Below are 15,101 nucleotides of genomic sequence, written 5' to 3'. Positions count from 1 at the left end.
AAACGATGTGTCCCAACCTTGCCTCCTCTCTGGGGGTTAAAGCCATCCCCAAGGCTTCTAGGGACTCACCTTGGCCCCCCCAAGGTCTATGTCTAATTCAGTGTATAGATAATTATTGCATTTTGAACCTCCTTTCACTGAAAGTTCATTTCATGTTATTAATTGCATCATTTTTGCTACAATATTTGAAGGATATTTACTATACATTAATCCTAGCTTGTTTATTCACTGAGAAGGTCTTCGAGAAGGAGGGTCTTCACTGGAAAGTCTTAAATGGTCAATTTTCCATTTCAGCTATACATCCCTATGAACAGGACTTGGCCAAACCAAGTCAAGCCTTTCACCCAGGCCCACGATAACACCGTTCATATTCACAAAGAATTTTCCAGCACCTGATCTGGCCCATTTAGTCAGGCTTAACCTCCCAGCAGCTTTGACTGACCGTTAATTATTCCTGCTGTATTTGGAAGAGCTGACCGTACATCTTGGGCACCTCATCCGTATAAGCAGTCACATGGATTTGGACGTTTAGAACTTACTCTCAAAACAAAAAAAGCAGACATTGAAAGCTTTTGGATTTAATAACCTGAGTTGCAGTAAATGCTGAATATATGGGTTAAAAAACCCCTCAGGATATGTGACAGACTTCAGAACTGAGACTACTTCATTCGAAGGGAAAGTTATATGCAATTTTAGGGTTTGGGGAAGGCAAGGCTTAAATGCTGAAGGAGCCTGAGCTAGAGGAACAGGTAGGTACCTGGAGATACTGCTGGCCTTGGCTCAAAGAAGGCAGACAGCCTTGGAGGAGCGTCCCACATCCCGAGGGGGATGCCCAGAGGGTAACGGGGAAGGGCTCCAAGCATCGCTTTGGGATCAGATGTCCAAAGCTTTTCAGGGGAACTGGGGAAAGGCTGAGGGACTGACTTTCGCGAGGAAAGAAGTTTTCTTTTAGTACTTCCGCTTGCAGCTTAATCTAGGAAAGTGCCTATATTTTTCCACAAAGCTTAGGGGGAGGGGGAAGGAGCCCAGCTTGTGTTGGACCAGATGTGCCGTTTTTTCAGGAGTCACATTCACGGGGCAGAGAACAGCCCTCAGAGGAGTACGGGATCACTTCTCCGAGCAGCAGCGTTGCAGCCACCCGACGGCGACCGCGCTGCCGCCGGGCACCGGCCCAACCCCGGCGGCCGGCCCGGCCCGGCCCGGCCCGGCCCGGCCCAGCGCGGCGCGGCCCAGCGCGGGGGGAGCTCCCCACCCGCCCGCAGGAAGAGGAGGGATCGGTCGGGCCGCGCCCGGCGCTGGCTGCGGGCGCAGCGAGAGAACCGCTTCACGGGGGCAGCGCGGCGCCCCGCTTCTCGCAGCGGAGCCGCACGGGCCCCGCCGCCAGGCCAGGCGCGAAGCAAGCGGCCGCCATGTCGCAGCCGGGCCGAGGGGCGCCGCCGCCCCCCGCCGCCCGGCCGGTAGGTTGGCGCTGGGCGTTGGCGGGGGACGGGACGGGACGGGACGGCTCCGCGCCCAGGGCCGGCGGCGGGCCGGCTCCCGCGGCTGGCGCCGGGGCTCGGGCGAGGGGGGCCCGGCCCGGCTTGGTGGGGGCCGGGGCCGCCGCCGCCCCCAGGGCGCGCCGAGGCCCCTCGGCGGGCGCGGCGCTGGGCAGGGCGGGGCGGGGCGCGGGGCCGCTCCCGCCGCGGCGGCGCCGCCCCCGGGCGGGCCGGGCAGGGCAGGGCAAGGCAGGGCCGGGCCGGGCCGGGCGGTCTGCGAGGACGAGCGGGCGGCGGCCATGGCGTTCGCGCGCTGGTGGTACGCGATGGTAAATATGGGGGGCGCCGCCGGGAGCGGGGCCGGGGCGCCGCTGGGGGCTGCGGCGGTGGGAGGCGCGCGGAGCGTTGCCCTCGGTGTTAAAAGCTAGTGAGGGGAGGGCTGGGGGGGCCTGGGTGCGGGTGGGGCCGGCCGCCCTCGGCGGGGGGGGGGGCCGGGGCCGCCCTGGCAGTTCGCGTGTTGCGCGTGGGCTGCCGTGAATTCCCCGTGAAGTCCTTCTCGCGGGAGGTAAGCCGCGCTGAGAGCCAGGCTTTCCCCTGCTTGCTGCCGCTTTTCCTACTCTTGTGAGGAGTGCGGGCTTCCCAGCTGGCAGAACTTCATACGGTTCAAATACGGCGATTTGCAACATAAGGCTTAACCTGTATTGGGTTGTTTCTGCTTTGGAAAAAGTTCCGCAGCGGCCTCTCTTTTCCGGAGCGTGCTCTCGGCTGCAGGTAGTTGATGGCGTTGCCGGGAATAGTTGTAGCTGGCTGGATACTTGAGAAGGAAACCGCCGCGCTTTGATGGCTTTGGTGGTTTAGCTGACCTTACGTTACTGCTCATTACTGTGCCTGAACCTGCAATTGCCTAAAACGCCTTCTTTCTACTTTAGTCGTATGAGGAAGCAGCTTGTCTTTCTGGAGAACAGTTTAAGAAAAGGTAGCGTTCTGTTAAAGTTTTAGAGAAGGTCTGCGTTACGCAAGGTGACTTTCACAGGAAGCGTTATGTTAAGGTGTTTGCCAACTGTCTGTTCTCAGGTAGATGGATCTCTGGAATTTCTGTTCATGCTTTTAGAGTGCTCTAAGTGGCTTTGATACATAGTTACTAACGTGTTTCAGTGTCATTCACAGTATTAAGTCAAATCAGTTATACAATATAGTGGAGGTGGCACAAAGTTGCAAACAAGAAAGTTTAGGAATTGCAGCATTAAACGATAACAGGAATATTAAAAACCTTTGTAGTCCTGGGTCATTGAATCAGAAGTGTAAAAAGATACTAAACCTCACTATATACTTCCAGGTTAGAAAACCATTCCTCCGCATGCTCTACTGGAAATCAGTCTTTATAACCATTTGCACCAGAATATCACCTGCTAACCTCTGGTAACCCCATACGAGGCTGGAGTCCTCTTTTGCCCTGTCCTGGACCTGTATCACGCAGGGCAACTTCTGTCTGGAAGACCTTATGCTCTGAACAGGAATAAGCAAAGCAGAAAATGTATGGAGAGAAGAAGAGGGGGGGAAAAAAAAGAAACATGCAAAAGAGATGAATTAGTTGTTCTGCCAGTGTGTTTCCTGGGTGGTGCATTTAAAGCAGAACGTGATTGCTGTAAGAAGAATCTAATTTTCACCTGCACATTCCTTACACATCTTGTCAAGTTCCTTGACACATCTCTCCATCTTGCTGTTTTCAGAAAAGCGTCACAGATATTGCAGGTCTTTTTCCCCACTTCATCTAAGAACAAGGGTCAGATTCCTATCCAGCGTAAAATGATATGCCTCCTTTATTATCTGTCGTGCTATGTTATTTGATGTTAGCTAAGAATCTGGCAAGTAGATTTGCCTTCTTACCCAGTTACTGAATGTGTCATCGCTGCAGTCCTCCAAGATGCCATGTAATGGCTCTGAACCAAAGGCGCATTAATGCTGATGTGACTCTGGAGGCCCAGAAAGACTTTGAGTCTTGTCTTGAAGCAAGACCTTTAGCTAGGGTCTGATTTTTGCAAGTGCAAAGTGAAAATGCAGTTGTGAGTTCAATTATTAATATTTTACCCCGTCCTTTTCATATAGGTCATGAATTTTCTAACTTATGAATGCTCTTTGTATCAGAAATTACAGATATAGCTATAAAATGATGGTCATGCATTTTTGTACACTGTAGAAGATGATGAAGATCTTAAGATAATCTTTCTTGTTTATCATACTTCTTCTTTGTTTATTTTGAGATAGATTTTATGAAGATATTCTGATTCCAAATAAAGTTATGGCTGGTTTAGCTTGCTGTGTTATTGGTTAATAAAATGGGAAAATATTTTGGGGCAACTTAATTTTCCAACGACCGTAAGAAACAGTTGTTAATTAGTTAGTAGTTGTTAACAGTAACTTTCCGTAGCCACTCAAACATCTGAGAATAGGGATTCATCTCTGCTCTGTTGTGTTAAGTGAAGAAAGGAGATGATTTTTGGACCTATTTATTTCTCTACTGCTTTGTGGGTTGAGTGGCAGGAGATAAAGTTAGCTAACCCTTTAAAGCAATAAGTTTCTGTAGCATTTTTTTACATGGATATAAGGAGAAAGTGATGATCCGTATATCACTGCACTATCTTCAACTGGAATGTCTTCAAGCACATCAAACAGACAGCCTAGGAAAACAGTACAGTTGAATGCACATAGTAAAACTAAAAGAAAAAAAAGTTATTTGTCTCTAATTTGTTTTAGTTACAGCAGTACAGGAGAAAAGTTTCAAAAATTCCTTTTAACAAAACCCTAACAATTCAGGTTTTTAAAATGGGTTGGGGCATCAATCGGATACTTAAGCTGATAGGTTTTAATTTTAAAAATACAACTCTCATATTCCAATTTTTCCTCTTCAGAGGCAAAACAAGCCACTTAAGCTGTTTTTTCAGGTAGTAGGTGAACTCATTCACAGCCCCATAAAAGCACTTTCAGTACAGACAAAATTGAACTAGTTTTCTGTGCTTTTTACTGGGATAGTAAAAGCATACCACACGCATACCAATAAAAGCAATGTTAGCAAAAGTTTTTTTGCTGACAAAACAGTAAATGTACTAGAGCCCCGCTGTAAGTTTCAGGAAGTTGAGCTCCTACTCAATAAAACTCTGTTATCTAGTCCCCTAGTCCTAAACGGATATTCTCAGCATCACAGCGCTCTAAAAGCCAAGTGCTACCCTGAAACCAGTCATGCAGGTCTTATTGTTATCTATGTAGAGAGCATTTAGTTTGTGTATAATTGTGAAAGTGTATCGCACGTAATGATAAGATTTCACTGGCTTGCCCGATGGGCTATTTATTTTCACGAAAGCTGGCTAATGATGCAAGCATGCCTTTCTGTACACGATCTGTATTTTTTTGGTTTTATTTGTTTCCTTAGTTTGGGCATAGTTATAAAAGCAGTAATGCCAATTTAAGTCCAAAATGACAAAATAAATGTGCGCGCTCTCTCTCTCTTGCGTGCTCTCTCTCTTCTTTTTTTTTTTTTTTTTTAAATCAAGTCACAGTTTAAAGAGTTTCATACCTCAGTTCCTCCCTGATCTCTCTAGCTCCATGCTCTTCGCGCTAGGCATGCCACATATTTACCATGGCTAATCAAGCGTTATCCTTCCTCCCTGAGTTTGTCGCCTGGTTTCCATACAGAGGAAACCCAGCCTAGAGTGGAGCCGCAGTATCAACAGGAGCCCCGTCCTAGGACTGAAGTGAGGCACATGCTGTGTCCCAGCAGATGGATGGAGCTCAAAGCATCCCCCTCTTGGGTTCAATGCACATACATTTGGAAATCAAATGTTTGCAGTTTTTGCTCCAGAAGCCTATGCCAAATAGCATTTAGAATAATGAGACTTTGACTTAAAATCCAAATACCATTAACAGTTGGAACAAAGCACATACGTCCAGATCAAAGTATTTGTTGATCCAAAGTCAGTTGGAGTCAGGGAGCTGTATAATAACATCAAGCACCAGTAGTCTCTAGCATCAGATAGTAAAGCAGTCTAGGAATGTATTATCTCACTTGAAAGTTGGCCATCCTGAGGAGATAATGTATTAAAGTACAACTTCCTCATATACCTTTGGGGTAGCTCACACTGGCTCCGCGCTGCTTTTAAGCAGCTCATTCTTAAAATAAGAGAAGAGACCCTCTAGTCAAAAAAACAAAACAAAACAAAACCAAAAAAAAGCCATAAACTATTTAGCAAGAGAAGCAGCTAACCTTTTGTAGGCCAGTATGCACCCTTACAATCCCACGTGGGTGGGAGAGGTGGCTTTTTCTTTGGCCGTTCTTTCTTTTCTGTATCAGAGATACTAGGGTAATAGCTATATTGTGTTGCCATTAAGAGTCATTGTAAAATCTATAGCCTCTTTCTTTGTTATAAAGACTAAACAACATATTTTTGGAAAAGATTTTTTGAGGGACCCAATGCAGCACTTTTTACAGATCTACAGAGTAAAGCTTGCAAGATCTGAATGCCAGTGTGCGTGCTGAATGAACTGTGTCTTCCTGTATGTTGCTGCGTGCTGGGGACAAAAGGGATTTGCTTCAGATTAGGTGAAAGCAAGAAGCTTAATATTTCAAATGGAATGAAAGATAGAGGCGGCTTGGGGAATCTAGTGGAACTGGGTGCCCTAATGTGCCTCTGTGCTGGAATCGTTACAGAGGTTATGTTAGGATTATGTTTTATATCTCAACAATATAATTCTAGAAATCATGATAACAGCTCTCCTCCAGGTAAGGAGGGCTGGGCATAGTGAGAATTTGGCCAGAACGTTTCCGAGGACAGTTCATATGCTGGAGTGGATGCTCGTGATTGCATGAGTCATGTTGGTCTCTCTGGGAGACCTGTTTGATTTCTGCTGAAATCTGTGAGACTGACAGTGTTACTGAGGCAAGTATCTGTTAGAGAGCATTGTGCTGATGAAGAATGAGTGATAAGCTTAAGCATCTTCCAGAACTGTTCACATGAACAACCGTGTTAACTATACTGCCGTGAAAGACACTACTTTCCAAGCATGATTTCACTTCAAGTTATCCATCAGATCATTCAGAAGGTCTGTAATTGGTTAGTGAGAAAGCTTATATCATTCCATTCTCTCATATCATAGTAGGTGAAATGGATCATACATGCAGTAAGATATTTGGGAATCTCTCTACACAGAAAATATAATGTAAGATCTTAATAAGTACACGTTTATTTTCTATACTTACAGCGTGGTGACAAGAAGACCAGTGGAGCTTCTGGATCAGGAGAGAAAAAAGCAGGAGCAGCAGAGGTAAATTCAGGTGTTTCATCATATTAAGAAGAAAAGTTGGTAATGAATTCCCGCATATGCAGATTTTTTTTTCTTCTGATGACAAAGTGATTGATGGTTTTCAGATAATTGATAACTGTAGTCACATACAGTTCATTCCAGAAACGCGTAGTTCTTTCTTGTGCAGTTTAGCAGCCTAATGGAAACATTTCTTTTATCTGCACCTCCTTTCACTAAAGGTTTCCTGTCAATATCAATGGAAATTCAGAATCTCAGGGAATGGGTCTATTCTGCAGTACAATTGCACTTTGTTATACATGTTATACATTTGATGGTACTGTGTTTTTGGTCATCTGGAAGCAAGGATGAAGTGGAACGTGCTGTGGCTCTTCCCACCTTGTCTGCATGCTGGCTTTTCTCCAAAAGGGAAAATTCCTATGTGGATGGTGCACGTGTGGGCCATCTTCTGACACACTTGCAAATGTGTGGTCGATGTTGTATTTTAGAAAAATACTTATCTATGAAGTATTCTTCTTCATCAGGAATTAGTATTTGTAGTTCAAGTGTTCCTGCTGGGCTCTAACTTTGACATGCAGTTTTGTAGCCTGACTCTAGTGGCTGTTAACAATCAGAAGCTGTAGGGATTGTGGACAGATAATGTTAGGAACAGTACTTACTCTGAAGGGTCACCCCTTTCCCAGCAACCCCAAGCCATGGACCTCCATTCATTAGCCACCAGGTGCGTCCTTGTGTGCTACCGGGAGTCAGGCTTGTGGTGCAAAGAGACTGTGCTGTCCAGGTCAGGAAGCAAGCACTGCAGGCAAGCGCCAGTACTGATCATTTGCTTCCCAACAGCTTCTGCGACTGCTAGCAGGAACAGTACTTTCCTGTGGAAGGTAGACAGCAGATTCAGAAATAGCATAACTAATAGACACGTCGATTATTAACTCTCTGCTTGCTGGCTTTAAATGTCAATTATTGAGATACGGGAAGCCAGAAATAGGTGCACCTGATGCTTTGCTCATATTGCAAGCTATTATTTGGAAAATAGCTTTGTCTGAGCTATATATTTAACTCCGAAGCTATAGTATACTTAACTCCTGTGCAAATCAAGGCCAATGAACACTTACATTACATTACATTTCTCTGAGGTAGGTGATTAAAGCAATTACCTTTCTTTCCTGGCCAATTATCAAGAAAGGCTTGTCTAGCCTGGGAATTCAGTTCTTCTTTCTTCTCTAGACAGTTGAGTTTTTCCTTAGCGTTGTTCTTTATCTTCTTAACTTAATGCTAAATTCCTTGTCTGCATGTTGTCACTCTTAATATAGAAATGCCGATCTTCTGTGGAAACGGTGGGAGTTGAAGCCTGCAATTTGGCTTGTGGAGTTACTATTCCTGACCTCACATTGAGAAGATCTGTGTCTAGCTATCAAAAGACTGTTATTAAGTTTATTGTTGTGATGCTTCTACCTTTTAATTTTTGAGCCCTGAAAATAGAGTGTGTGTGTTTTCTCTTGAGGAGTTCTCAGTATATTTGACTTTTCAGGTTTTTTTGCTTGTAATTGGCTTGACAGTGTTTAAAAGTGGAAGTAGATGAAAACACTTTTCCATAGGCTGGTTAAATGGCACCAGCTCTACCACTATTGGTTACAAATCCAGAACTCTCCAATTCCCTAAGTAATTGAAGTAGCAATTAATGATCTTTGCACTATTTTTCCAAGAGTCACCAATAGTTTAAAAGTCTGAGATAATTTTTGTTATCCTGGAGTATCAAATTTCTGAAGCAGAGAGTTATAATATGTCTGCAGAGGACTGCAGGCAGCCATGTCCAGAATACTTTGTTCTGGGTGCGCCTGTCACTATCAGAAAAGTTTTGGTAATGCATTATGAAAATGATCAGGAATTTGAAGATCTTATACCGAAGGGAAGCTTTTAAAAGCCTGTATGTTCATAGTTTAGAACTAGAGATGAGCCTGTCTTTCAGATGTTTAGGATATATAAATCCTCAAGGAGGGAGAGAAAAGGAGTAAAGCTTAGAAAAGTAAAGGTAGGACTGATTAGGCTGACAAAAATATGAGTAGGAGACAGGCATTAGCCAGAACATCAAGGAGAACTCGAAATGCATGCTATTGAGGTGTGAAATAGGCTTCTAAAGAAGCTTACGGAAGCCTTTCCTTCTTGGAGACTTACAGCTAGATTAGGAAAAAACACAGCAGGTTTACTATAAGTAGAAATTCTACTTTGGTAAGACATTATCTTGCATAGAGCTACAAGGAGATTAAATGGCTCAATAATACTTTTCTGTTTCTAGCATCATAGTACGATAAAATGATGCATGAAAAGAGTTAGGAATTACAATTTGAAGATAAGCTTTTTAATAACACTGTAGTTTTGGAATCATGTATAATCTCTGCAGGGTGCATGTGCACTTTATCTATGACTACATACCTACAGACTTTTTATACAAGTTTATAAGACCTTTTCTGTGGGGAGTAATTTTACTTTTTAACTTTCCAATGTTTTAGTGCTTATCTCTCATATTGTACAAAACATTGTGTAAAGCAGATGAGCAACGTGATTTGAAGGACGTAGATAAAATTGGGAGGAGAGGAGGAGCTGAAGCACAGGGCTGGAACTGGCTTACTTAAGGTGATCCAACAGTTCAGTGGGAAAGAAAAGAAACCAGGTTACCAAGTCCCAGGCTGGTGCAAACAGTGGTGGGATGCGTAGCTTCCTCAAAGCTTAGAGGGGAAATTCTGAACCCATTGAAGTCAGGGAATGTTCCCTTTTGAACTGTAGAGAAGGCTTTTCTTCCCGGACACTGTATAGTTTAGCGGGCAGCTAATGCCTACTCCTCACTTAAAAATGAAGCTTTTGAAATCCATTTTACTTTAGTACATTGACATGGCTGGAATCACGCAGCTAAAGTGTACTGAATGGCTGACTGGAAGAGGTAGCAAGCAGGTGAGTTCAGCAGCAGTATCCAGTAGCCTCTGTTCTGCTTGGTGGCTGTCCTGCCTGGGAAGTAGATGCGCACAGTCCTTCCCTCCTCCTTCTCTTACCAAGGGTCCACACTTACCTTTTTTGCTCAGTAGCCAAAAGCATATATATATTAAAAAAAAAAAAAGTTTACCACAGTATTGCAGGTTCTAGTTGATCCCTTTCTTCCTTCTGAAATGCTAAATTTAGTGTTTCAGTTTCCTAAAACAAAAACTAAGATGTGGCCCTAGAGCTACGTTGCCATTTTATTGTGACTCTACTCCTTTGTAGTAGCCAATGGCAGTTACCTGGGAGCACTTTGGTTACACTGCTGCTCGGTATCGCTATGTCTAGCGCACTAGAGAGGTACTGGAACAGTTTGCTCAGAACAAATCACTCAGAGTCTGGTATCCTGCTTTACAGGGCCGTACTTCCCTTGGAAAGACCGATTCCCTCTGCTTGATTACTCTTTGCATGTTATCAAAGGAAAGAGATACTGTACTTAAATCCAGTTTGCCTCATTCCGGCTGTGCTACTCAAGCTTCAAAAGTGGAGAGATTCAGGGATCTAGTTGCCACAGGGACAGGTCAGCTTTAGATTGAGAGATGCATAATCTGTGAGTGTAACGATGAGCAGCTGAATGTACAGCTGTAAATGATGTCTTGTACGAATATGCAAAAGATTTTATAAAGGGAATGACGGACTATTACAACTTAAGCGTGTTAGAACATGTAATTATAAGGAAGATGAAGGCAGTTCTTTATTGACACAGTTTAAAGAGGATGTGTGTGTGTTATGGGCATGTCATGCACTGCCCAAGGACAAAGGTTCAAGTCATAAGGGCGTATACCTTAACTCTTCCTGTCTTGATTTTCAGAACTTTAAACTCATTTGGACCCACTGAGATTCTAAATCTGCTTTAATGAAATATTTTTATTGCTTGTGTGCATGTAGTAGATGTTAACAGAAAAGAAATGATTCTTGTTCAAATTGGTAGTTGCTCATGCACTTAAAGCTGTTGCATATGTTCCAGGGGTGCACCTGGAACCCAGTATAAATGCGTAATGTGCTGCAGTTTTCCCATATACATCCTTCTCTTTGCTTAGTGTGTTTTGACATTATGGTCCTGAGTCCGGATGTTTGCAGCGTGCCATTGCAAAGTGGGTGAGCATAAGAAACTGCAGACTTCCTTTCCTTCCCTCCCAATATTCCAAGGTTTTGACGATTTTGCATGTGAAGTGTTAGCTCATGTGAGACCACTGATGTTCTTTATCCTCATCTCGACATCATCTTCAGCTTTCATGTGCCTTTCCACCAGTTTCAGCTCACTCTAAGCTTCATATTCCGCCAAGGAGGCATTTCAGAATAAAAGATCAAATTCAAGGGAATATGGAACAAATTCACTGAAGAGAAGCCCAAGGCAATTTATAAAATACCTTGAAATTTAGAAGTCCCTGAGTGACAAAATGTTTCAATCTCTGAGACTATTTGGGAGGTGTATAACCTTAATCCCTTTTATAATTGCTTGTTTACATCTTTTTTATCTTTTTATATCCACTGTTGGCTACTCTTGGAGACAGGGAAATGGGATAGGTGAACCTTTGGCCTGACCCAGTAAGGCACTTCTTGCTTGATAAGAGAAGGTTGCGCCTTGTCTGTTACCCTTTGCCACTTTGCACATATATAATAAGTGGGAGCTTCCCGGAGAGTCTCACGTTGCAGTCGCTGGTGGTGTGAAGTGTGTGCTGAGCCAGGCACTCCCTCTTCCTCGCCCCATTTAAATTCGTTAGTCTGCTGGCATCCGCCAGGCCTCTTCGTAGTGCCCTTGCCCTTCTGAACTTGCCCCGGCCGTTGGCAGAGGGTGGCAGGGTATGGGGCTCTGGTGGCATCCGAGTCAGAGGAGACCACAGAGGTCCCAAGTGCAAGCCTTCTGCTTGCTGTGGAAGTCAAGCAGTGTTTCAGCAGTGGAAGATAGCACGTGGTCCTGCTGTTCTGTTATTGCAAACTGATGTCAGTGTTGCCCTTTCAGAGGGCTGCTTTGGGGAGAGAAGGGGTGGCAAAAAAAAGTGGAACTTTTTTTTTTTAATGGGAGTCTGGGCTCAACTGGTTAAAGTACTAGTCCTAATCCTGCCCTAATCTTCCATGAAGCATACTGAAGTGCTAGGCAGTCGTGATTCATTTTGTGGATTTCGGAGTAAGGCTGTTTGGGTTTTAGATACAGTCTTGAGCTTTCATTTTAATAATATTTTAAATATTTTCATTTTAATAATATTTTGGAACAAGACAGGATAACTTTGAAGTGTATGCGTTAAACATAACGCTTGTAGGAGAAACAGGGGATAGGGTAGAATTCAGCTGGCGGCTGTTATTCAGATTAGTTAATTGTAGAAATATTAAGTTGCACTGTACTTAAAAATACATAAATATGACAATGCCCATTGCAGGTTGAAGTGTACTTCAGTACCTAATTACATGTATAAATTGTAGTTTTGATGCCAACCAAACACTCCCATTGGGCGTGATTATATGGTTAACATGTGCATATAGAAAGCTCCAAGACACTCCTACTGTGTTTTGAAATGATTCATATGATTGGATTTAATCCTGCTTGCGTTATTAACTGCACATAATTTTGAAAGAGCTATTGTCTTTCTGCTATCATAGAGTGAAATACTAAGTGGAGCTTATATAGCAGTCTAAAAATCTCGTCTGTGCATCACCAAGGTGTCAGAATGTAAAAATGCTGTACTAAAAGTAAAACAAGGCTATATATGCTAGAAACTTGAAGCCTCAGCTTAGAATGGGACCGGATATGATATGAAACAAGACCGTCCCTATCAAACGCTACCATTTAGAGTCATGTTTTCAAGCAGTAAAACCAAAATATGTGCTGCTCGTTTTGCTTATTATCCTTTATTGCAGGAAATACGTTCTTTATTTTGGAAGGATGATGGGGACAATTGGTGTTGAAATGTTACTATCCTTTTAGAATTGATTCTTCGCTCTAACACTTAACTTCTGGATTTCTGTGATGTTTTTTAATCCTAATGCTTGTAGTACAGGATTCCTTATCCTAAACAAACATTAGATTACTTGGAGTCCGGGAAAACAACGCCGAGTAAAAATAGTATGAGTGGTAAAGATTTGTTAGGATGCCCATTATTGGTTCCGGTTATGGAGATTTTTAAGTAGCTGTTTGATTAGAACATTTATGAGGTTGTTTTTTTTTTTCCTGTTTATTATTTGGTGACAAATTCTTTATTCTAAACTGTATTGCTGCTTTTTTGTTCTTTAGTTCTTCTCATAACCCCAAATACAGTGCTTTCCAGGTCTCAGAATGCAGCTTTGCTTCAGCAACATCCTGATTTACTGATAATAATTTGAGGTTATGTAGTGGGAGAAACACAGGCTGTTAATAAGATGCTGCAATGTTACGGGTATCGTTCTAGAAGTTCAGAATTTAATTCATCCCTCTTTTAAAAGAAATCAGTAAACAAAAGGATCAGTATCTCCCTAAAAATGTTCTGTCTGTGCACAATTACAAATGTATTCATATTTTTCATTTGATCAAAAAAGTCGCACTAAATTAGATCTCTATGTTCCTTGAATAGTTAATGAGAGAAAAAGACCTCTCTGCAGGGTGGTTTGGCTCACTGTGTGCCCTGGAGAGGAAACGTAGATACCCATCTCGTTTGCTGAAATGAGGTGAGATGAGTCCCTGCGTTTCTAACAAAGAAGGGAAGTAGCAATCTGTCTGGTGCTGAAGCTCAAGGGACATCTAGTGGCCATAGGGAGATAAGACAAATCAATAAATAGAAGAGTGAAATGTTTTTGATAAGTAAAGTGCTTCTTTGTTTGCCTCTTTTCCCCTTCCGTTTTGATTTTTCTTTGGCCCAGGTGCAATAAGTAGTTTTAAAATAACACTATTTCGGTTAACTTTTTGTGTTCGGTGTGAGTAGTTATGATGCAAGATTCTTCACGCCGGAGGAAGAATTGGAGCCTGATTGCTGGTCAAGCAGCTGTTGAATCGAAAGACTGAGGCCGAAATACTGCTTAGGGGGTAGTTGCAGGCATTTCCAGAGCAGAGATGGGGCATTCTTTCCTCATGAGATTTTCTTTGTCTTAAAAGAAAACAACTGAACTCTCTTTCTTTTCGTTGCAAAATGATAATGAACAATTAAGTGGTATAGTCCAGTAATTATGAACATTTAATCAGTATTTCTGGCCACCACTCTATTGCATTTCTTCACTGGGAAAATCTAGCAAATTTATCAAAGGGATGTTTATCTTATGTCCGCTTTATTAAACATGGGGGAATTAAAGTTCTGTTTCGAACATAGTGTTTTGCTTCTTTGTTTTAAAGCCACTGCTAATAATAAAGAGTAGACTTTGTAAGTACGTGTATGCCACAGCTTTTATTCCTTCACACGCAATTCTCGTCGGGCTGCTTGCTTCGTAAGGAAGCTGTGCTGTGGTACTTCGTTAGCTCTGTTACCAGGCTGAGGAACCTGATACAGCTGCAAGATGGTTCTTCCTCCAGCTGATTGGGGCTGAGACTGTCACCCAAAAAAAAAATTATTCCTTCTGCTTCTAGAAGGGGGTGAAGATGGGGACAGCACCGATTCGTTTGTTGGAGAAGGGGTGTGAGAGCTAGTTTGCCTGGAGGGAGCGTTGTGGGGAAGACATTGGGAAGTACCTAACATCATTATTTTAGCAAGTCTGAGAGGAGGATGAGCCTAGTAGCAGAATGTTGCTGATTTTTCTCCTTTTATAAATGTATTAAGGGGTAGGCACCAAAGAAGTTGCTTTCAAAAGCTGGCGCTGGGAACTAAAATACATAACTGTGTTTAGCCTATCATGTTTAATATCCAATAAGAATACTGTTTTGGCGGTGTAGTCTAAATGTCCACATAATTTACCTCCAGGTAGCCTTTCACTACTCCAGAGAAGAACGATTTATTTTCTGCTGCTTCTTATTATTTCTCTCTGTCCCAGCTTTATCCCTGTTTCACTTGCTAACGTTTCTGTGTTTCATGGTATTAGTCATTTTTTCCTCATATTGTTTAATTGGTTAATATAATTAGGCTTATGCTCAGAGCAAGGGTTTTTTTACTGTTTCTAGTTTAGGCTGGAAGGAAAAAAAAAGGCTCGTGCTTGAAATGTTTGCTTGTGTTGGCTGGAATCATAAAAACTACTTCTGTAAGTTATGTCAAACATACTGGAAACCAAAAGTAAGTTTTGAACACCATCTAAGTGTTATTGACAACTTCTGAACCAAAGGTTGTAATTTCAGCTGGCTGTGGCACAGACATTGAGAACCATAAAGGCAATATACTGAAGTCACATTCACAG

At 42.9% G+C, this 15,101-nt stretch overlaps 1 protein-coding gene across 8 annotated transcripts in view; it reads left to right on the top strand.

Moving 5' to 3' along the window:
• The first annotated feature begins 1,256 nt into the window (after positions 1–1,256).
• Positions 1,257–15,101, top strand: part of CAST (calpastatin) — a 63,531-nt gene continuing 49,686 nt past the window's right edge. The window contains exons 1-2 of one of the 8 annotated variants that reach the window (XM_068928467.1): positions 1,257–1,457; positions 6,729–6,791. In XM_068928467.1, the coding sequence (XP_068784568.1) occupies positions 1,410–1,457; positions 6,729–6,791 (111 nt within the window). In that variant the 5' untranslated portion in view covers positions 1,257–1,409. Of the gene's footprint in view, positions 1,458–1,698; positions 1,805–6,728; positions 6,792–15,101 lie in introns of those variants that run through there. The other 7 variants (XM_068928466.1, XM_068928465.1, XM_068928479.1 and 4 more) reach the window with 7 other exon arrangements.

Source organism: Struthio camelus, chromosome Z, assembly GCF_040807025.1.
Source record: "Struthio camelus isolate bStrCam1 chromosome Z, bStrCam1.hap1, whole genome shotgun sequence".
NCBI lineage: Eukaryota > Metazoa > Chordata > Aves > Struthioniformes > Struthionidae > Struthio > Struthio camelus.
Note: the sequence above shows the minus strand (reverse complement) of the source record. Positions and strands in the feature narration are given on the sequence as shown.